Below are 22302 nucleotides of genomic sequence, written 5' to 3'. Positions count from 1 at the left end.
AGTCTTCTAGACCCGTCTCTGCGGTTTTATGTCGATTGTTGCATAGTGTCTCACCTCAGTAGCACTGGATGGTGGAGTGAGTATCCATGGCTGTAAAAGTGCTTCATCACATTTCCAAGTACTGTCGTTTTGATATTTTTACTTCTCCTTCCTTGCATAGAAGTTGGTGCAATGTAGATAATCTTTAATTACAAAATGTACAAAATAATATCCCAAACCTGCTTCATGTGGTGCAAATTATCTTGATGTATGGCGTCTATAGATCTCTTCTTACCTCACCTGAGTGCCACACTCTCCTTTTTATTGAGTCCTATTACAAAGTGTTTGACTTTTTAGGTCTCGCCTGAGCTAGCGCTTGCGCCGCCCTGCTGCGAGATATTTTGTAAGTGGGAATTCCAAAGTGCTACCCACAGTCTTTTGGCTGGCCTAAAGCTTGAGTGCACGATTACATGCACGTGCACAGCTGGCATCTAATGGCTCCTCGGCTCCTACTCCCCCCTCCCTTCTCTATAGCTTTGGCTCCTTTGTTTGTATTACACCCTCCCTTCTCTCCCCGCTCTTTTCGCACCCCCCCTACCTTCTAGTCAGCTTCCTTGAGGCTCCTCAGCTCCCACTCCCCCCTCCCTTCTCTATAGCTTTGGATCCTTTGTTTGTATTACACCCTCCCTTCTCTCCCTGCTCTTTTCGCACACCCCCCTACCTTCTAGTCAGCTTCCTTGAGGCTCCTCGGATTGCACTTCCCCCTCCCTTCTCTCCCCGCCTCATCGCAGAGACGGAGAAAGCGTGGAGTCGGTTTTGAAGAATGTTTTGTTGATAATTAGTTTGCCTTTGCAGCAGGTAAAGACGGATTCTATTTCTTATTACAAACCGAGTCTGCATAGGCGCCTCTGCTAGCAGACAGACAGCGCTTCTGTTTTATTTTTGTTTTGTTTTAGAAATGGGTTGTTTTAAATCTGTTTGCTATGGCTAAAGCGTCAGATATTGCATTAAATGTCCCTAAATCAACAATAAAGTAATTTCAAACTTTCAATAAATTGTTATCTTCCGGTTCTCATGGTGATGGGATACATTATGTCCAATCCGTGCTCTCAGTAATGTCTTGTGGCTGTCTGAACCCGTCAGCTCAGCTCCGAAAAATCAAAACGTACAGGGGACATGGTGTGTTTCCATCGAAAACATGAGAGAAAAATCTCTTTAGTGTTTTAGGACTCCCGAACACGGCTCCCCAATGCTGCTCGTGTGCTCCTCGCTAAGGGGCAGAGAACTGCTGAGGGCCTCTTCATCACCTCCAACCGGGCGCCATCAGAGCTGAGCTGGCACACGGCCAACACCTGAGACCAGGGGTGGCCGTGGCACAGCGAGGAGCTCAACTGTTCCCTCTAACATGCCAAGGGAGTGGCATTGCTTATCACAGCTTGCCTGTTTGACATCTTCAGCCATCCCTGGGCACAGCGTTTTAGCCAGCGTCCCTTTGTGCATACAGGAACATTTAAACCCAGAGCTCCAAGAAAATGAAACTACAAGTTCCAGGATGCAATGCGTCGTTTCTGTGTGTTCTCGTATTTATACTTACTTTAGCTTTTCTGTTATATTTGCAAGACTCCAAGTATTGTGATGCAACAGATACTGTCGTTTGGGCTCAGAAGGGACATTGTGACATCTAACTGCAAAGGTCTAATGAAGAATTTATTTGGTACATTTTTAATAAAGTGTCCTCATGAGACATGGAAATGTCACACATTTGAGTACTTCAGTTCAAAGTGAAAATGTCACACGGAAACGCCGTAGCTGGCGTAGCCCTGGGGCCATACGGAATCTGCGAACGTTCCACTCAAGCAATCTCCCCGAGATGTAGGATGCTATCCAGGGCTTTAAGAGGGATGAAAAACCTGGAGGGCCTCTCAAAGGGACGTTGCCGATGTAGCTAAGGGCGTGGCTTAAAAACACAAACTTAAAATCTGTGCTTAGCATAGTGTGCCGCCCGACTTGTATTTTGCAGGTTCTTTAATTGCATACAGATATATGATACAAGTAACATTATACCTACAACAAGCCAGGACTATTGGCTTTGTTAGTGGTTGTTAGTTGCATAAGATAAGTAAGCAACAACTATGGCTTTGTTGTAGATAATATAAAAAATTCTTCACTTCTGAATTGATGAGACTGAAAGAACTCTCCACAAACGTTCTCCTGAAGAGTATGAAGTGAAGCGGTGTATAAATAATACAACTTTTACAATTGTACTTGACTGGTCACATGTGCTTAAATGCAAAAATTAGTGTGCAGCGCCATCTGGTGACTATTTTGCATACAGCAAATTATTATGTACGAGGATAACAAGCAATTACTCTCGCATTTACGCGAGTTTGAGCTATTAGCATTGTAAATGACAATGCATTTTATTAATGTTTAGGTTTTAAAAACATAAATAAAAGGCATTGTCATTTGCAATGCCAATAGCTTAAACTCACGTAAATGCGAGAGCTATTGCTTTGCAAATGCTTGTTTCATTTTTACATGTCGCGTGATATCTGCATTTTTGTAAACAGTTCTGTTTGGCGCTCCCAGACTAGTACTAGGGTGCTTTTGAATTCAAACACCTTCCACCACAATAATGAAACATGCAGCACGTACAGACTGCTTATCAGTTCAAGAGAAGAATGAGTTGGATAAAAGTGAAAAACATATATTTTTTACGGCTCGTCAAATAATTTCCCCTCCTTAATCCCATAGCATTGATGTTTGTTTTGTAGAACCTGAAGCTGTATTTTGTGATCTTTATTTACCCTGTTTTTATAGTTTTAGAAAAAAACTAATTCTGTCAACAATTGAAAGTAAATTCCTTTTTTTTTACACTAGCCCAGAGTCAGCGCGCAAGAGCTGCTCTGGGGTTGATCTGGGGTACTTGAGTACGGGAAAGAAGCCATGCCAACTCCCCCGCATATTTCTCATTGGCTTGTGTCTTTGTCCTTTCTAAATGCTGCCTTCCGATAGGTTTATAAGCTTGTAAGTCCTTCCTTATGACGGCCATGTTGTCATTTGTATCCTTCCATGGCTTCTGGCCCCTTTACTTTGAGTGTTGCACAGTGGCGGCTCCTCGTGCTGGCGGTGAGGCGGGGCGGGGTAGGGCTAGGGTGGGGGTAGTAAACTCCAGCATAAGGCCAAACGGAGTTCAGTTAATAAATAAACAAATAAAGCGAATTTCATTGCGTGCGCTGCATTTCATCGAAGCATTGCAGCACACGCAATAAAATTCATTTTATTCATTTATTTATTGACTGAACTCCTTTCAGCCTTATGCCGGAGTTTACTACCTCCACCCTGCCCCTCCCCCGCCCCACCGCCCGCAGCACTCCCACGAGGAGCCACCACTGGTGTTGCATGGGATGTGTTATTTAGATTGTGAGCACTATGGGGCATATTAGCAATGGCCAGCGATAATTATCACTGGCCGTGCTTAGCGATAACTTTTTTATCGCAGGCTATCTCTGGAATGTATCGCCCTGGTAGCGCGTTATTAACAACCCGTTTCTCCAGGGCGATACAAATTCCAGAGATAGCGAGGTTCTTGCCGGTTTCCAGCGATGTTCCCTGCAAAACGACGATAACCTTGCTGATACGACCCACAGGGTCCTATCAGCATAATCCACCCCCTGTGTAAAGCATAGGTAAGTCTGGATTTTAGCAGACGTTAGTTTTTGTCGAAAACTACCGTTTTCGCCAAAATCTAACGTGTGCTAAAATCCTGTGGGCTCCCTTGTAAATTTCGCGATGTAAACATCAGCGATATTTGCAAGGTAGTCCATCCGGGGAACGCCCAGTGACGCCCACTTGCATCTCATTAGAGATGCAAAGGGAGGCGTTGGGGAAAAGGGTGCTAACATGCGATTAGGCATGTTAGCACCCTCTTGTAAATAGGGTGATATTTTTATCTCCGCTTTTTGGGCTTTTTAAGCCAAAAAAGCAGAGATAAAGCCCTTGTGAATATGCCCCTATTTTCTTTAATGAGGTTCTCTTACTGCCCGTGCCTTCTCCCCCCCCCCGCACTCACGTATGCAATGCAATATGCAATAGATCTCACCTAAATGTGAGTCCTATTTCATTGCAAATGCATGTTTTTGTTGCTCAGGAGTGCTCTTATTTTGACTTAAAACCTTGAAAAATTGCAGTGTTTCTCCAAAAATTGTATGAAGTGAAAACTGCTATTTTTGCCGACTGTGTAAATTAAGTATAACATTTTGGTCACTCATAACTGTTGTCAATGATGGAGAATGCTTAGAGTTTTTGATGGACGCTGATGCAGCAAATTATATAATTCATTATTTTGTGGTAAAAGACTTACTTTTCGGTAAAACTGATACTATTGGTTTAAAATCAAAACAATATTTTTCCGAGAGCATGCCTGAATGAGGGAGCGATTGTTTTTTTTCTGTAAATTACTCTATGTGAATTGAATCAGCTTTAGCTACTTCATATGTATCTAGGGTGCCAATTTTGTGTTTGTGGAATGAGATGTACACGCACCTGAGATCAGTGTGAGATTTTAATGCTGCCTACAGGTCTTTGTGCTTGACTGCGGCAGTTGTAGCCCTTCCTTTATTTCTATTTTCTGATTCTCTGTTGCACAGATTTGGTTTCCGTCGGCAGTTTCAGGACAAACATCAGCATGAGTGAGCTGGAAAATCCCTCTTACTTAGGAAAGGAGAATCCGGCTGCAGCTGGTGTCCAGGAGACCGAGATTGGCCAAGGTAGGCCTACTGAGCTTTAACACACCTGTCTCAAAGTGGATTCTTGTGTCATGAAGATGGGAAAAGCTAGCACAACCTGCACAAAATAGGAACATATAAAGAAATGAGTTCTCATGTGGATATTTTCAAATTTCAAAACTGGTATCCTTTTGAGTAAATATAGCTCAGAGAACCACGAGTGAATGAAAAAAGATGGAAGGAGGATGTACGTGAGGGAGGCAAAAACCGGAAGGAAGGTAGAAAGAAAATACAAGGCAAGGCAGGGCAAGGCAAGGTATGGAAAGGCAGACTGGCTGAGGAAAGAAGGGAGGTAGAAATTACAAAGTATTTGAGGGAAAAAAGAAAGAAAGAAAGAAAAAAGAACGTAAGGAAGAAAGCAAGGAAGAAAGAAAGAAAGAAAGAAAGAAGAAAGAAAGAAAGGAAGGAAGATGGAAAGAAAGAAAGGAGAACGAAAGGAAGAATTAAAGAAAGAAAAATGAAAGAAAGAAAAAAGAACGAAAGGAAGAAAGAAACAAAGAAAGAAACAAAGAAACAAAGAAACAAAGAAAGGAAGGCAGATGGAAAGAAAGAAAGAAGAACGAAAGGAAGAAAGCAAGGAAGAAAGAAAGAAAGAAAGAAGAAAAAAAGAAAGGAAGGAAGGAAGATGGAAAGAAAGAAAGAAGAACGAAAGGAAGAAAGAAAGAAAGAAAAATGAAAGAAAGAAAAAAGAACGAAAGGAAGAAAGAAAGAAAGACAGAAAGAAAGAAAGAAAGAAAGAAAGAAAGAAAGAAACAAAGAAACAAAGAAAGGAAGGAAGATGGAAAGAAAGAAAGTAGAACGAAAGGAAGAAAGAAAAATGAAAGAAAGAAGAACGAAAGGAAGAAAGCAAGGAAGAAAGAATGAAAGAAAGAAGAAAGAAAGGAAGGAAGGAAGATGGAAAGAAAGAAAGAAGAAAGAAAGAGAAAGACAGAAAGAAAGAATCCTCCACAGTTTTGATGACACTTTGACAATAGAGCATATAATAACCTCGGGTGGGGCCAAAGGTATACCACTAAACAGTCAAATTGTTGCAATAAACAAAGAACGGCTTCTGGTAATTCGAGCTGTTGAGAAAGATTTGTGGTGCGACACTTTTCATCCTCTTTCAACCATCTGCAAATACTAAGGGCCTGATTAAAAGTACGGTGGTTCATAGTACCATGGTACTCGCTCCACACTGGCAGTCCGACCGCTGCATTTTGAGTGCAATGGTCCCACATCCAAAAGACCACCGCAACCGCCAGGGATCAGCAGTACCTGGTGGTGGCACGCCGATCAGAGGCTCCAATATGCCTGTTGCCTCAAGGTCAAGGAGTGCCTGCAAAGGGGCACAAGTTGTGTCCCTCCATGTGCATTCACCCCCTGCTCCAGCACGGCATGGACTTTATTGCCCATGCCGTGCTGGAACAGGGTTTGGCGTTCCCATTGTGGTGACTCTTTAATAGGCACCGCGTGGGAATGCCAAAGGATCGTCCGCTAGACCACGAGTTTAGTTGTAATCTGTCTGGTGGCCAGCGGTTGAGTTTGGCGGTCCTGGAGTAAGGGCAATCACATGGTGGCCAGCCCCAGGACCACTAAACTTGTAATCAGGCCCTAAGACTGCCGGTGAGGGCCCACTTTGGCATCCATCATCTAGATGAAATTGTAGACATGAATTTGTGGTTCTGTTTCATATTGTATGTGGCCTTGCACCCCCAGACACAATGTTCACTCTTGCATTTGGTCTAAGCATCTTCATTGGTGTGTTCACCATTCCATTTTTGGGACCTTTGACAAAGGATCCATTACTCTAAGATTTCATCCCACAATGGGTCCCTTTGAAATAATTTTGGCTCTTTTCGGGTTTCGGTCCTCTTGTTATGGGTTTTTCCCTTTGCTGACTTTGATGTGCTGACTGCCCTGCCCCTTAATGCAGTTCCTTAATGCATGTCAGTGCGTCCTGCAAGATATTTGAGATCAGTGACTGTGAGTAAGCCAAAGACTGACACAACTCCAGCCAACATGCATCGAATCCATCAAATTCCACGTTGCATTCAACAATGTCTATGCATTTTCGGCTCTGCTGATGCCTCACAGTGTAGCAGGCACTCTGTAAACTTTACAACTTTTTTTTTTTAGCTTCTGGTTGTTAACAAGTACCTCATCTCCTAATGCCCTATCTTTTATTCGATATATTGCTTGCTCTCACTTTTTGCTCACAAACTCTCAATCTTTGATTACCCCCTATATCCATTTCTTATACCACACATCCCTACCTCATGGTAATGTCATCCAGGCATACAAAGTTAACTGCAGGTTTTTTTCAGTTGCCCAATGAGGCAAACAAGAGATGGAGGAGAAGCACAAGTCAGGGAAGTGCTAAACAGGCCTATGTCTGGGGGTCCATACTTAGGGGCTTATTATCATAGCGGGTGGATCGCCCACCACAACACCTTGCTGGACGGCCATTTACCCCCCTCCATGGCGGGGGGAACCGCGGCAGATGGAAAGACCGTCCGCCGCTTTTCCGCCTGCAGGCAATCGTCACGATTGCCTGCCATGCGGAAAAAGGCCCATAATATGGTGGCGGTGCCATCCATATTATGATGTGTGCGGTGTGCATGCGTTTCCATGGTGAAGACTCTGCCATGGAAAGGCATGCGGAGTTTCCTTTGCTGGCCCCTGGGGGAAGCGGGGGGGGGGTGGGGGGCTGCACTTGTGGGGTACCCTTGGTACCCCCCTACATTGGCATTCACAAGGTGGCAGGCACCCCGCGGTGCCTGTCACGTTGGGCATGCCAATGCACAACATGCATTTTTTACTTTGTGGCGGGTGCTGCTTACAGCACTGCCTGCCACAATGTTAAATATGCGGGATGCGACTGGGTTGTGGTCGCATCCTAATGGGCATAGCAGGACCGCCGCACCGGTCGGTCCGGTTTACCGTTGCAGTGGCGGGCGGACTAATGGGCCCCTTACTTTAGTATCTGCTTGGGTCACAGGATGGGCATTCTACCAATTCTTAAATTCAGCTTTACAATCCAATCCAGTCATTCCTGTCTAGTTGTCCTGCCTGGCTATAAAAGGTGAACTTAATTTGTATTTGCTCATGTATGTCCACTCAGATTCATTATCGCTTTATTATGTCACGATTGTATGCTGCTCTATTTGTAAAGTAATGATCTGGACTTGCACATACTTATTAAGTGTTTTCTGATTGCCTGCTAGCAGCTAAGGGCAGTTCTGCAGGACTTGGGGACTTAAAGCCTATTAAACAATCCTTCTGAAAGGTGGGGTTACATTTTCAAGATGTACTCTGGGAAGGAGGCGGTAAACTGTAGACAAGGCTAACATCTCAATTATGTGCAATAATGTCAATGCCTCCATATTTCTTGGGAAAAGGAATACAATTTTTTGATTACATAATGATTCAGAAGTTCAGTAAAACATGATGTATCATTAGTAACCCGATGTTCACAAACTACAGTAATTTAATCTTGTTTGTTCTTTCCTTTCTCTGTTTGTCAGACTATAGAAGAAGTTGTTGAAAGATGAACCCTAGCACTTTGTGACATATCTAAATAACTATAGAAACAAATGTTACATTGGGAAAGCAATACCTGTCAGAGGAGGGACCCATAAACTATTGTTTTTATACCCACAGTGGTGAGTCCAGATATTTGCCATCGTAAGTTGTACCAGACCATAGTCTAACTTCCAAAAATACTATTGGGAATCCCTGTCTGTTGTATCTTCTAGCACCCCTATAATTGAAATTCAAGCTTCTTGCATCATTCTTTAAAGTGTACTGAATAAAGAGACAGGATCTATAACTATTCTGTAATGCAAATCTTTTCTTGTTTCCACATTTTACTGAACTTTCTGATGACCTGAAGGACCAAAGAACCCAAATAAGGTAACTTCTGTCCTGCGTGAATTGTCTACTATGGGCCTGTGGTTTGTCTGTCTTTCAGATACAATGGAAATGTGACCAGTAGCAATTGAGGAGGAAGGCCATGAAAGATATGGCTCAGAGCTCTGTTCGACCACCAAACAATAGTCCGCTGTGTTCTGCATCCAGAGTGGGCCTTATGGATGCACGGTTCATGAGAATGACAGACTTGAGTAGGTTCAGCAATATAATCAGGTGATTTCAGGCCACTGATATCACACTGTGAGAAAGCCATCCTTTGTGCCCTGTTCACCCCCATTTTTTTACTGATACTGGTGATAACTGACTCTGCTAAACAGGCCCAGGGCCATTGCTCTGATGAAAAAGGTATATGGCAATTAGGAATAATTACAATTGGCAATGACAGATTCTTGTAAGTTCCTAGTATATAATAGGACAAGAGGGAGTCAAACTACCTACAAGTCCCTAATATATAATAGGACAAGGGGAATTGAAACTACCTATAGGTCCCTAGTATATTATAGGGCAAGGGAGTTTTGAGGCCCAGTAGATTTCCCGTACTGGAGTGTGCACTGCTGTGTGCCTTATTACCTTATTATTACATATAAGTCACCCAAGGTCTCCCTTTAGGTACCTCAGGGGTAGGGTGCCATGAAACTGTAAGCAAGGAAATTATAAAATATGTTTTATATGCCATAGTGAAAGAAAACCTGCCAATTGTATTCCCCCATTGTAGATTATTAGCTTCATAGGCTAACATTGGAATCTTTTATTTAATTATAAATATTGCTAAGAAGGGGCTCAAATGGCATTCAAAGACTTACAAGATGGCCAGTGATAAATCCTACAGCATGCCATTGTTGATTTTATCATAACTAATACAGAAATTAAGTTATAGAACTTTCTTTCTGTGAGCCAAAATCCACACATAGAGCAGCCTCTCCTGATTGGTCACCCTTAAAAGGCTTAGCCAAGCTACTTTGATAAGGCGATAAGCGTCCGCATTGAGCAGAGGTTAGCTGATGAAGAGAGCTCTGCAGCTGCAGGGAAGGGATCAGAAAGGGGTCTGGGTAAATCAAACAGGGCTTCAAAGGTGAGCAGGACAGCAAGGAGTGCCAGGCCTACATACCCCCACATCCAGTACCCCCAGCCATATAGCAGGCCCAGGAAAAGAATCTGAACAAGGTAGAATGGAATTGTTAATGGAAATGAGCCACACCAATACGTTGGTTTAGTCAGCTCCTACTCCAAAGGAGGGAAAATCTCCATCTTAAATTTTAAAGTGCAATGCTTTGTGGGACAAAAATATGCCATACCTTGGAGGAAGCGGTCATGCTTCTGGGTGGGACCATGCACCTCATTGGACAGGGTTGCCCCCCTGCTTTTTGCCCCAGATCATTGAATAAATAGGTGAGAGCTGCATAGCAACTCAAAATGTCTTGCCTGAAACTACAAGAGGAAGGATTACCCTACCGGAACCCTTGTCTGCAACACACAGGATTGCTCCCTGAACGATTGCTCCTGTTGCACACTTGGAACTACAGCCCTGTGGACTTTGCCTTGCTTCAAAAAGGATTAAAGTGTAGACTTCCTGAAAGCAACAGTTTAACAGAGCTTCCCTGCACCATCTCCCTCAAGAAGTACCCAGCTGGAGTGCGTCCAGTGGACTTTTATGATTTGGCCAGGTGCATTGTGTGTACTGTAGTCCAAACGTCCAATGACCATCCCGGGGCTTCTACACCCTTGGATTTGTGTTTTGGACACTTTGCACCCTCAAGAGGACCTTCAGGCAGCAGTTCTAGAAGTTTTGGCCAACTTTTAGGAAAAAGCTCCATAAGTGGACCGGCCCAATGTCGAGAGTCAAGCTGACAACCTTCAACTGTTATCCGACCTGAATTTCAGGTTCATCCCGCTGAAAGCTCCAGACTACCAGGATTTGACCAGGGCCTCTCTGAGAAGCAATCTGACAATGCCGCATCAAAATCGGCCTGCTAGAGGGGACCGCTCGAGGTCGGGAGAAAATGCTCCCGAAAAGTTACTAAGTCCAAAGGTAAAAGTTTGACTAGGACCTTATGCTTAGTGTATTATCCGACCATGGGTCTATCGTGGGAGGCCTCAATATTTGACTTTATCTCGGTCAAGCCCGACCAGATGTCCCAAGTTGATGCTATATGTTTCTGAGCGTTAGAAAGTGGTTAATCCCATATCTCTGGTTCCCTGTATTGGATGTTTGTCATTTTGGTGTCATTTTAAAGAATAAAATATTTCCTGTTTTTATAAATTGGTGTGGGATTTTTATTGAGTGTTTCAAGTATTGGTGTTGTTAAATACTTTACCTACGTGTGCTCTGAGTTAAGCCTGCCTGTTCACAGCCAGCTACCAAGGGATGAACCAGGGGCTAATATTTTGAGACCTGGACTGGACCTTATATTGTGTTGCATTGTGGCCTTATTGCTCGTGGTAGGTGCATACTTACTCCTACTAATAATCCACCTTCCAACACACACCTAAATTCTAAGTGACCAAAAGCTGAGTAGCAATGCTTATTTGGTTTCTTGTACTTTTTCATAGCCCTATAAGGGGCCCATAAATATAAGGAGTTATAAAGAGATGCTGCAAGCATGGAGGTGCTTGTAATGATTACTTGTACATTACAATAAAAGGACACCGATCACATTAACCAAGACTCACTGAAGCTCATTCACAATCCGCCTTCTAGCATGTAGAGTAGCACTGCAAAAGAACCACTTCACGTGCTACAAAACGCTCTTCATTAACTGTACAAAATCAGGTTATCGGTTCAGGGGGCGAAAGCCCCACTGATGTAACAACCACAGTCCTTGTCAGGGTGAACCACAAAAGTCACCAAATTAACCTGTGTTTAACCCTTTGGTAGCTTGGCACAAAAACATAATAACGTGAAAACACAACACAAGAAAAATCCCAAAACAATTTAGAAAAATAGAGTAAATTTTGGTAAATAAAATGATAGCAGAACATTAAAACTGCAACGAGCAGAACCAAATATATTCAATTAATTTATTTTTGCAAAATTGCACCTAATAGCACAAAGCGCCACTCGTGGTTATCTGATTGCGTTAGAAGGAGGAAAATCACAAATTCAGGCCAAACGTGATGGAGCATGGGTCCGATACAGGGAGCAGGTTAGTCTCACTGAAGAGTTATCTTCTTAAGTCCGGCGTAAAAAAGTTTCCTTCGCCTTGCAAGCTGACAGAAGGACAGTCTTTTCTGTAGCACAATGATCCAGTCACCACTGGAGCTTTGCTTTGGCCGTCATCACGGGCTGTTGTGCCTGTAGTATGAAGAACAGATCTTGCATTGCTGGTCATCATGGATGGTCACTGTTGGCTCAATTTGCAAGTCTCAACGGAGCTTTGCGTTGCCAGTTATTGCAAGTGGCAGAGATTCAGTGAGAACGAATCTGTTCTTGTTATGATGAGTCAAAACTTCAGGACTTTCACCTTTTCTTCCTGAAGGAGCAACCACTGATGCCAGCCAAGGGTCTAGGACCAGGCGCAGAAGGTGTGGGGATCAGAACTCAATCCAGCAGAGGCCAGCAGCAAGGGGTTGGCAGGTCCACATGGTGCAGATGCAAGGAGGTCTCCGAAGCTTGTTGTGTCCCTGTAGCTCACACAGGAGGTCTGCTAACTGACCCTTCGAATCACTCTGTGTAGCCTGGTTTCAAGGCAAGCAGATCCAGTCTTTTTTCTTCAGACAGCAAGGCAGTCCTTCAAGCAGGTGGACAGCCCATCTTCCCAATCACAGGTCCAGGAGTGTTCTGATGAGTGGCTTTGAAGGCCCATTATTTATACATGTCAGCGGTCCATGCAGGTGAAAGCAGTGGGATGGCGGGGCAGTGTAAGGGGGGATTTCAAAGGACGATGCCAAGGGGAAATTAATTATTTATTGAATTTTCCCTCTGCATCATCCCTTGAACTCCCCCCTTACACGGCCCCACTGCCCCACCGCTGTTCCTGCACGGACCACAGCTGATACATGGTGCCAGCCTTTGTTTCGTGTAACTTTCCTTACCTACCACCACTAATGGGCCTTGAAACTTCTTCCCCTGGTGAAGAGCTTCAAAGTGTCAGGGGTGAGAAAAGGCTGGACAGACCTAATTCCTCCATGTGTGGTGTAAGCAAAGACCTTTAAAGTGCAAGTGGAGAAGGATACAGCCCTTCCCCAGCCATCCTGGCAGGATGACCCATCCTGTCCACACCTAAGCCCCCTTTGTGTTATTGTCTAGAAGTAATACTCAAGCTCCAACAGTAGAGCCAGTCACAGTCATGTGACCCAGTACATTGACAGACATACTTAGTTGGGACAAGAACATGTCAACTTTCTAAAAGTGCTTTTCCAGAAATGTAACAAAATCCAACTTTACCATTAAAGATGATTTTAAATTAAAAGTATTGTGTGTGAGCAGCATATCTCTGATCCCAATCAAAAAAATAAGCATGTAATAAGGTATCCCAGTCTCAGAAAATAGAAAAGAGAAGTCAGAACATGTAAATCTTAAGAACACGTGCTAATTCTTAAGTGCAATGAACCCTGCCCTCTGAACCTTTATAGCCTAACTCAGGGGGTGCTTATATGTATTAGCAAGCATTGGAAAAGCCAACAGGTCTTGCCAATGCAAGATGTATTGCCTTTGTCATTCTTTTTAGCCATGTTGCACAGCAGTGTGATTGAGGTGCACAATGGCTGGAAGTATATTTTCAAAAAGTGCTATTGTATGGTCAAAACTGGCTGAGTCATAGTGCTTTTAGTTTTTTTTACTTTCACCCACACTGCACAGCAGCTGTGCTGCTGTACAAAATGGCAAATAAACATTGACAAAAAAAATAGATTTTGAATGGCGAGACCTATTGTCTTTGCCATGGCTTTCTTCTGTCAGGATGGGTAGGGAGTAAGGTGTAAGCAACCAAAGGGGCAAGGGTCTGGGCAAGCAAGGACATGGGGTTGTGTTATGGGGCAGGGGGCAGTGTAAAGAAAAAGCGCTCTGATGAATCACAGACCTTTTTTCTTGTGAAAAGGCTGGAATCAACAAAGAGGGATGGGCTTGCGGGAACGGGGCAAGCAAAGCCAGAGGAGAGGGGCAGGGATAGTACGTGGCAAGTTGGGAAGGGGGCGGGGTAACAATGGTAATTAATGGGTGGGCTCTAACCTCCTTTAAAGTAACAAAATGTCTTGCAAGCGACAGAGCTTGCTCTGTCTCAGTCAAGACCTAAAAACAGGTCAAGGTAACTATGGCCTTTGTTAGCTACCATCAACAATAAATCACTTAACTGACTATCCAGCCCTGCCCGTTGCCCATGGGGTTATCAATAACAATGCCATTTGACTTCATATATTCAGAAGTTTGATTAAAAGAAATATAAACTGCAAAAACAGTAAAATAAAAATGTGTCCTATGTTGTGTATATATGTAATTCTTGTTGTAAAGTGGATTATTAGCAGGGGCTAATGTATGTTGCCTCTGGCAATAAGGCCACTAACATAGTATAGGGCTCAGAATAGGTCTTAGAAAATTATTCCCATGCTCAACCCTTGGTAGCTTGGCTGCGAGCAGGCAGGCTTAACTTCAAAGACAGGTATGTAAAGCATTTAAAAACAACAGTTCAGTAAACAATTAGGAAACAAATGCACAATAAAAATCAAAAGCCAAATTATAACCATAAGAAATATTGTTCTCTTTAAAACGACACCAAAACGACAAAAATTTAATGTAGAGAACCGGAGGTATGAATTTTTAAGGATGTAGCATTATACAGCACTTAGAAACCTATAGCGCCTTATCGGGACATCTGGTCGTGATAGACTGGGTCAAAGTCAAAGTTTCAGGCCTGACTGCGATGGAGCCCTGCACAGCTACCCCTCGCGGTAGGTCTCAGTCAAAGTTTTTACCTTCTGACTTGGAGCTTTTCCTTCCAGGGTCTCTCGAAGCTCTCAGCCAGTCCGGATTTGGTTAGGGTTTGCCAGATTGGTTTGCGACAAGCTCCCAGTCAAACTTATGGAAGTCCGACCTCCAGAGCGTTCCAGTGGGACGATCCATGCCAGCTCGCGGTTGAAGGCTGGCGGCTTGGCTTTCGCAGTTGCTCCCTGTCACCTTTTCTTTGTTCGGACTTAGAAACTTTAATGGAGTTTTTTCTTGCAGGGTACCTCGATGCTCTTCACGAGGCCGGTTTCGGTGAGGGTTCACCGGCCTCGGATTTCGACTTTTCCTGGTCAAACTCTGGAAGTAGGACCTACGGAGCTTTTCAGCGGGATGAACCTGGAGGGAGGCCGATTCGCGGTTGAAAGCAGACAGCTTGGCTGGCCAGGTTGAGTCGGTTCACTTATGGAGCTTTTTCCCAAAGTTGCTCCAAACTTCTCCAAATTTCTGGAACTTCTTATTGAAGTTTCCCAAAGCGTGTCAAACTTACTGCAAGGGTCTGGAAGCTCCAAGATGGTCCTTGAAATTTGATGACTTCAGTTCCCATTATCCACTTGGACAAAACCCTTACAAACCCACTGGTAGTGCTCCAGGTTGAGGATTCTTGATGGTGATCTTCCAGGTGAGCTCTGTTAAACTATAGCTTGCAGGGAGTCCACTCTTTAGTCCTTTTACAACAAGGTAGTCCACAGGGCTGTAGTTCTAGATGGTGCAGAAGACACAGTCTTCAGAGAGCAGGCCTTAGTGATTGCACATCAAACTTCTCAGCATGACCCTTGTTGCTTTCTTAGGTTTCAAGCAGCGGATCTGAGAGGCTCTGTCCCTCTCAAATACTTATTCCAAGTTCTCTGGGTCAAGCAAGAGGGCACTCCTGTCCAATCGGGGGCAGGGTAATGCCACAAGGTATGACCATATCCTGCAGAGCGTGGCACAATTTGTGTCCCAGAGTGCACCAATTCTTCCAAATTCATCATGACTGACTTTCCAGCATGGAGAGAAGAGCTGGCTAAACACACCCCTAGGATGGCTAATCTCCATAGTCTCTCCCCCTTGCATCTGTTCATTCCTTCCTTAAGCTTAGCATCTGGCTGGGTTCAAAAGTGTAGAGTTGTAAATTACACTGGTGTCTTCCCACTCCCTTGAAGTCCATGGTTTATGACTCCTCCCCCTGGCATTCCTGTATAACAGAACACTGCCCTCCCAGCAGAACTGGTTAACCCCAGGGGCTTTTTATCACCTCTTCAAAGACGCCTGGATAATCCACTTAACTCTGACCAATCAGGACAGACCACTGGAAGGATGAATCTGGGCTTACAGACAAGAAAGTCTTATAACTTCTTGTCTGTACATTTTAGGAGAAATTCAACAATATCATATTGTTGGATTTATCAATACAATTCTGGGAAGTCAGTGAAGGCTATTTTTATCATTCTCCTATCAGGATTTCTTAGTTAATAACTTACTGCCATGTTAACCTATGTAGCAGGGGATTTGCAATGGGAAAAATCACGTGGGCTATTTTTCCAGCACAAGGGCTTATAAAAACATATTTTATAAGTACTCTGCCTATATCTACAGGACCCCACCCCTGGAATACCTAGAGGAGACTGTAAGGGTTCTGAATATGTAAACATATTGCAGATCCTCCCTCCACAGTGCTCCTAGCACCAAAGTCGGTTTTGTGCACCACGTTATAACAATGTTGTGAGTGAAATGTGCAATTTCACTTACCCCAGGGCATATAAAACAAATTTTATAAGGGTCCTCCTTATAAATACCTGACCCCTCACCCCTGGGGAGACCCTGGAGGTACCTAATATGTCCAAACATTGTAGGTTATCCATTTTTAAGTGCCCCAAACACCAAAGTCGAGTTTGGGCACAATTTACTTTTTTAACAGCAGTCCTGCAACACAGGGCTACTTTTAAACAGACCAGGCTTCAGTAGTGCACACATGCAAGTGCAGAAAGGGCTGCTGGCCTCTAAACTGCCATGTCCTATTATATACTAGGGACTGAGAGGTAGTTTCAATCCCCCTGCCCTAGTATGTACCAGGGCCTGATAGGGTTGGCCATGCCAATCACAGGGGCACCCTAATCCACAGTGTACCGTAGTGTATGTATGTGTTTTCACTGTATTCTAAGTGTCTCTTTCAGGACAGCACTGGCCCTGTGCCTGGTTAGGCAAAGCCCAGGGTCAGTCAGAGTCAGTTTCCACCTGTACCAGTCTGCAAAAATGTGGGGGCTGCCCAGGTCACAAGATGACCTTGCAACAATTATCATCAGAGGACTTAAAGGGGGGTTGAGAGGTTAAAAAAGAGGACTTTGCTTACTATGTGATATTTTGGTTTGCTGCTCCATTACATTAACTAAAGGCTTTCTTTTTACGTCTTTTGGATTGGGTGATTAAGTTTCATTTGATCTCGTTTTAGGGAGGTTTTAATAATTGCTTGCTGAGAGGACACACTAGGCCATTCTTGATGTTGATGAATTTCTTGCAACTTTAATGCTTAGAAAGTGATTGTAGCTCAACAAATGTAACTCACTGTTTACACATTCTTGCAGTCAACCAGCTTTAGAATTTCAAGTTTGTGACTGCCGCCTTCATCCTAGTTATGTGCTGTAACTACCACACTAGACAATTCAACCTGGCCCATGTGTGTTACATGTTATTGGTATATTTCAGACAGTCGCACACAGAAGAGACGTTATCAGTAGGCCTGAGCGGGAGTGGTGGAGCTGAGTTCCATGGACTTCCACAGAATGTCATTAAAATTCTGCAGAATTTGATGGAGGGGCAAAGTGGGCACGCTGAAGAGACAAACAATGGATCCCCGGGGTCCGCGATGCCAGTAAACACATGCAGACTCGTGTGGTGCGGTTTACTCTGGACTGTTGGTGCCACAAAACCATAAGAAAGGTGAAGGGACTGGCTCTGCATTTCACAGTTCCCTGTCAGTCATATCTACGCTCTATTAGTACAAACAACGTCACTCACCAGAGAAGCCGTCACCTTTCCAGTGCCGACTGACCCAGGTGATCATGGCGTGCCCTGGACTCTTAGTGTGATATTGAAGAAGACTGTGCCACTGTCTTTTCCTCCCCTCTTCACTACAGGCGGCAGTTTGATTTCATGAGGCATGCAACAATCAAAACCCTGACCTCACCCTATCTGCACTCACTATTGGACAATCTTTAGAGCTCTTGTGATTGGACAAGCTTCAGAGATGTGCTGAAGTGCTACAGTTCCCGCAGTGATAGGGTTAGAACTTCCCTGGTTCTGCTGCTTGGACTCAACGAAAGATTGCGTGTCAATGCCTCTTGACCCACATAATCCTCATATGTCACCACTGCACTCACAATCAATTCACTGTGCAGAATGCTGCCCCCCTCTCTGTAATAGCGTGTTTCAAGAGAGCCCATCTGTTTCTTGTTCTTCTTATTGGGGATTTCCCAGAGGACTGCTAACAGGAAAGGGTGTCTTCTTGGTTATAAACTTTATGGTCTGTAGAAGCATTAGTGAATTTTACAATCACTACAGCTCCTTCTCCCCTCCTTGCCTACAATACAGCTTCAGTCATGAAAATGGAATGTCTTGTGCCTCATTTGAGAGGATAGGGAATACTAAGGCTGTCAGAGTCATACATAACAAAACCTTTGTAAAAAACTAGGCATGGGCGCAGTTTGAGGAGTACTGCTACACGGAACTCCACGGAATGGGAAAAAAGCTCTGCTGCACTACACGGGGTTCCACTAGTGGGCGGAGTTTTCTGGTGTGCCTGTTCGTGTTGCGATGGGAATGCAGAGTGCATCCTCGTGCTCCAAATTGCTCATGAACAGCACTATGCTGTTCTGAAGTGTGTTCTTGCATTTTAAATTGTGCACGTACAGTACCACGCGGTAGGCATGGGCGTGACCATCTTGCTAATTTTTGCTCTCTGTTATGGTGATGGGCCTAATCGTAAACTCTCTTTAATCTCTCTAATCATACTCTTTTAAAACTTATCTACCCCTCATTTTTTTTATATTAGTGTGTGTCTTTATGTTTGTGTATTATACGTTTTTGGGAACATTTGTTTATGTTTTACATTTACATTTTACAGGAAGCACCATGACAAAGGTTCCAATCAATGTCCAGAGATCACCACTGGGCCGGCAGTGCTCTCTAAATTTGGTGAATGGTGGTACATCAGGGTGGCAGATGTAATAATGTTCTCCACTGCCCTGATGAACTGTACTCCATCCATAAGACTCTAAATCAAGCCCTAAATCCCAAGGTAAAACATTTGACCTTTGGGATCCCAAGATTTACCCAACCCTAGATCCATCATGGTTGGTCTGAAATCGCAAGGAGGACTTTGATTACTGCTTCACTATTTCTTATTTGCTTTTGCCTTGCAATTGTAAAACTCTATATCTCATGTTCTCTTGTCTGTTTTAAACAATTTTCTGTCATTATGTTTATCAAATTCTCCTGAATATTTTTAAACTTGTTCGGAAATGTAATTGTGCTATTTTTGTAACTTAAACTTAGTTCTTAGTACTGCTTGTCTCTATTATACATTTTTCTGATGACATGGCTACTAGTGAGATAGTTTCCTGGTTGAGCAGAGCTTTCTTTGTGAATTTTGTTATAACGTAGCACAATTGTGTCTTATTAAGTTGGTGGAATCACCGCTTCCAAATTAATTATTCACATTTTTACATGAAAATCTTGGATACAGTCTTGGAGGTTCTTCTGCTTTTTTGAATGTATATCAGTCACTACAAATACATTCATTAAAACTGGGAAAGATGGTCTGGTGTTTCTAATGTGACTTTCAGTACAGGTTGTTTTATACTTCCAGCCATACTTGCCGTTTTGTTGTCACAAGAAAAATCCTGCTCGCAACAGTCATTCCCATGTTTGTAGAATTTAAATGCATAATTATATAATATTTCTAACACATCCATTCGTGTTTTCCCCAGGGATCCAAGGAGGACATTGCCTACATGACCTGCCTGATACATTCAGGGAACACAGATCCCTAGGACTCTACTGAAGACATTGATTCTACCTGTCTTCTGCAGAAGATGAGCAGCAGCAATGAGGCTCATAAGATGATTCTTTACTTCAGCAGAACCTTCCTTCAAAGCATAAAGCCCTTCCAGCTACTTGACTGCACTCTTGTCTCCAAATCATGTTTTCACAATCAACATTCCATTTTCTCAATCAGCTAGAACCTGTGGCATGTTGACCATTCCTGTGTGTGAGTGGTTGTGTTAAACAACATAAAAATCAAAACTCTGTTGACTCCGGTGGTGAATCGAAGTGAAGATTATTTTGTTTTCTTTTTTAGACTCTTGGCAAATTCAAAACAAGACTGTGTATAATGAAGATTTGAAGTTTGAAGCACACGTCAAGGGAATCCAGGTTACCAGCCTTAGTACATAATACTGCAGGGTTGGCGTAATGTGGCAGCAACCGTGGGCAACCTTCAAAATTGATTGTATGCATCCTCACTCATTGGTCCCTTAGAAATGCCGTTGTTTACATATCAATAGCCCGCAATACTGGAAGAAACACAGTTGGAAGGCCTGTGTGCCGAACATTATCTGGGAATTCCCTGAATCAGGAATAGGTTTAATTCCCATCATCATATGGCTGCAAACATGTGTCCAACTTAGAGACCCAGACACCGAGAGAGAACACATCACTGATCTGCAAATAAGTAAAAAACTAAACTAGCAAAAGAGTTTGGATCTACAAACATATGCTCAATGCTAGTATATTGCTTAATCCAGCACACATAGAAGTTGCAAAATGTATTTTTTTATGATTCTCTGCACATAAACATTCAATGTTTTACTGTTTCTATCTGTGCTACACAATGCAGCACACATGGAAACAGCAAAAATAAAGTAGAAATTAAACATTTCTCTTCATTGCGCCAGGTTTTCTCTGGTCTTAATGTTGGCGCTGTCCCATATTTACGCCACCCTTGTAAATATGGGGCAGCATCAAAATCAATGGGTGTTGCGGTGGAACACCCACCGCAACACCCATTGCGGTCCCCTTTCATGCTAAGTATAGCGTGAAAAGGTGCCTTATTAACGGTGCCTTGTAAAGAAGGCAAGGCCCCTATCATCACCACAACATAGTGAAAGGTGACGGTATGGTGGCGATAGGGGCTTGAAAATATGCCCCATAATCCCTTATCAAAAGTTATGCTTAAATACAATGAGAAATCTTACCATATCATGCCATGTCACTCAACTCTAATACTAAACAATGGTGAAACCTGGGAAACTAGCAATTCATGTTTAACATTTCTTTAGCAGAATCAAGAATCACTGCAATGGGTGATTCGCAACATGTTAAACAGGTGGGATGTTTTGTAATGCGATACAGCTCTAAATTCAATATATATACAAATGGTGAAGCGGCAATCAAACAACACCCATCCAGGCGAGTCGAGGCTCGGTAGCGGACACCTCCACTCACATATACGAACGAAAACTCCTCACAATTGATCCTGTGAGAAAGACGAGCCACTCCGGATTTTGGTAAAAGTTTTACGATTTTAATGGCACAAAAGACGCGTTTTGACTTCCTCGCGAAGTCTTGGTCACGACTTCGCAAGGAAAACGAAACGCCTCTTTTGTGCCATTGAAATTCGTAAAACTATTACCGAAAACCGGAGTGGCTTGTCTTTCTCACAGGATTCATTGTGAGGAGTTTTCGTATATATATATATGCGACCAGTCCTGTCATAGGCAAAATGACAGGCGTAGACTCCGTGAGTATTGAAGCAGGAAAGGGTTTATTTACAGAAAGAGGGCCACGACGCGTTTCGGCGGCATGCCGCCTTTGTCATATATATATATATATATATATATATAGATATATATATACAGTTTCAAACCTGCCTGCCAATAGTTCCATATTCCATGGTTCCATATTGTGTGAAACACGTTCTCCCTTGACTGTCACGCTATGCCAATTGAGGACACAGACATCATTTCATCCTTTGGAGGCCTTGTAGTTTGGTGAAGATTTTATATATTGTGTACCATTTTCATTCCTCTTGATTCTGTAAAACGGTTTCAATGTTATGGCAAATTAAAACATGGCAAATTTTCTGGACCTCAACAACAACCATATAGTTTTGTATTGACAGCTTCATTGTGAATTCCAAGAAAGTCTTTAATCAGAAAATTCAGTTACCAGCCCACCCAAGAAATTGGAAAAAAATTGAGAAATGAACCCAATCAACCAAAGAGATGAGTTGCACTCTGTTGAACGTTGGTACTTCCAGATGAAATCAACTCTTTCCTTTACAAATCTCTTTGAAACCTTGTTAACACAACATAATAATTGAATACTTGATTTGCACAAATTACAACCTATTTTCAATAAACCAATGAATAAAGCATCACTATACAGTGTCTGTATTTTTAATGTCCTTCAATGCCAGGAAAGAGATTTGAGGGAAGGAATTTTGTGAGTCTAGTGATGTGCATAACTAATACCGAGAGTCCAACACAGACACAGGATTCATTTTGAGAATCTAGTAATATACATATTCAATTTTATAAGTCCATTGACACATGGATATAGTTTCAGAGAGAGTCCAGAATTACCAGAAGGCTCTTTTGTGTGTCCAATAATAATAAAGTGTTATATTACATGGATTTAATTGTGGGAATC

The 22302-nt window shown here is 43.0% G+C and overlaps 1 protein-coding gene across 6 annotated transcripts in view; it reads left to right on the top strand.

Annotated features, from left to right (window-relative positions):
* LOC146869661 (polymeric immunoglobulin receptor-like) overlaps positions 1 to 22030 on the top strand; it is a 264598-nt gene extending 242568 nt beyond the window's left edge. For 4 of the 6 annotated variants that reach the window (XM_085609621.1, XM_085609636.1, XM_085609612.1 and 1 more), the window contains 3 exons: positions 4629 to 4748; positions 8641 to 8660; positions 19581 to 19904. In XM_085609621.1, coding sequence (XP_085465747.1) covers positions 4629 to 4748; positions 8641 to 8660; positions 19581 to 19643 — 203 coding nt within the window. In that variant the 3' untranslated portion in view covers positions 19644 to 19904. Of the gene's footprint in view, positions 1 to 4628; positions 4749 to 8640; positions 8661 to 19580 lie in introns of all 6 variants that reach the window. The other 2 variants (XM_085609666.1, XM_085609677.1) reach the window with 2 other exon arrangements.
* The last annotated feature ends 272 nt before the right edge of the window (positions 22031 to 22302 follow it).

The sequence above is a fragment of the Triturus cristatus genome, chromosome 1_1, assembly GCF_964204655.1.
Source record: "Triturus cristatus chromosome 1_1, aTriCri1.1, whole genome shotgun sequence".
Taxonomy (NCBI): Eukaryota; Metazoa; Chordata; class Amphibia; order Caudata; family Salamandridae; genus Triturus; species Triturus cristatus.
This window is presented reverse-complemented; position numbering and strand designations above follow the sequence as displayed.